We start from the raw sequence: 1,471 nt of genomic DNA on the forward strand, positions 1-1,471 counted from the left end.
GCACATCCCCCTTTAAAGCATGACCCAGCGCAGGCACATTGCTTGTAAGGTAACGGTTATAACATCTGCTAAATTCATCACCTTCCGAAGCCTCTAAGAGAATGACCTCGTAAACTCTTTGCTCACCATTATCACCAATATCAAATACACTTCCTGGAGAAACACTCGAGTACAGCAAGCACTATAGGGAGATCCAACGCAGGCGTTTGTAAGGCGGGAGTGAACTGAGACAAGAATCCAATCGGTCTTGTATATATATAACCTCGCTGGCACTGTGGGCTACGACCATACGACCTACAGCCCTACTCTTCGCACTATATGAGGGGGCATGTAAAAAAAGAAGTTGACGCGGTCGTTTGATTTTCGTCTGAAATAGGGTTCTCATTGATCGGATCTTTCTCTCTTTAGATTCTTTATTAATTTCTTATAAAATTACGTGACGATTAAGAAGCGAAATAATAAATATTACGTCAGTGTTGGAGTTATATTGCAACCCCCTTATTCGTGAACATACCTCTTTTCTTTGTGGAGGTGACAATGTAACATATCATCCAATCACAGCCACGGACTGCCAAGAACACCAGCCAATGGGAAGGCAAGATTTCAGTGACATAACATAACGCGGGGAATCTGAGCAAGGCAGTAAGATATGATCCACGCTTTGTTGGTTCATAATTCTTTAATCCGAGATTATCCGTGAGCCAAAGAAGGGGGAAATAAGCAGAAAATACACTTATCATTAAGATAATAACCCACCAAGTCAATATAAAACGTAATCCAAGTTTTGAAATAAGAAAAAAGACGACGTAGCAACTCGCACCGAAACGAACGGAGCGAGAGGTCACGAGACGGAAGGCGCTGGCGTGAACATGTGACGCACCGCCCGAGGCCGCATACGCCTTCCCGCCGCCTCTAAGTGTAGGATGTTATCTGACCTACATGCTGCTATCATAATCACTGTACGACGCTCCACTTTTTCAGTTCTTATTTACAGCATGGGAAAAAACTAAAATGAATTAGGGGTGTTTCAAGGGAATCGAGCCGAGTGAAACAATGACTTATGGTGTTTACGTGATCTGATCGGGGTCACTAATCACCTTCACTTATGGCGTCGATATTTCTCTCCCTTTCCTCTAACTTTCGAGTTTGCGGAGATAAATTTCTTGCAATTCATTTACGATATTTTTTGGTTCAAAAATTAATTCAACTTGACGTAACAGAAGAAGAAAAAAAATAATGGGGCATGCTCACGCAAAATGTCAGTAACTTATAATGCAGAATACCTCTTATGCAAATCAGACGATCGTTTCAACAGGAAATAACAGTGTGGTTAAAGAGGGAGCTTTGGCAGTTTCCTTCGGGCTAATATCAGATGAATCCGTGGCTCTGGGCTAACCATATGGAGGGTGACCGTGATAATACGTACATTCTTTAAGTAGGGCGTACGTACACCTTCTAGCACACATGCGGA

At 42.5% G+C, this 1,471-nt stretch overlaps 1 protein-coding gene across 1 annotated transcript in view; it reads right to left on the bottom strand.

Annotated features, from left to right (window-relative positions):
• The window catches only part of LOC119588353, a gene marked incomplete in the record, with an annotated part of 20,904 nt that extends 20,673 nt beyond the window's left edge, over positions 1-231 (bottom strand). The window contains 1 exon segment of the mRNA XM_037937038.1: positions 127-231. Within this exon segment, the coding sequence (XP_037792966.1) occupies positions 127-129 (3 nt within the window).
• Between the last annotated feature and the right edge of the window lie 1,240 nt (positions 232-1,471).

The sequence above is a fragment of the Penaeus monodon genome, chromosome 23, assembly GCF_015228065.2.
Source record: "Penaeus monodon isolate SGIC_2016 chromosome 23, NSTDA_Pmon_1, whole genome shotgun sequence".
Classification (NCBI taxonomy): domain Eukaryota; kingdom Metazoa; phylum Arthropoda; class Malacostraca; order Decapoda; family Penaeidae; genus Penaeus; species Penaeus monodon.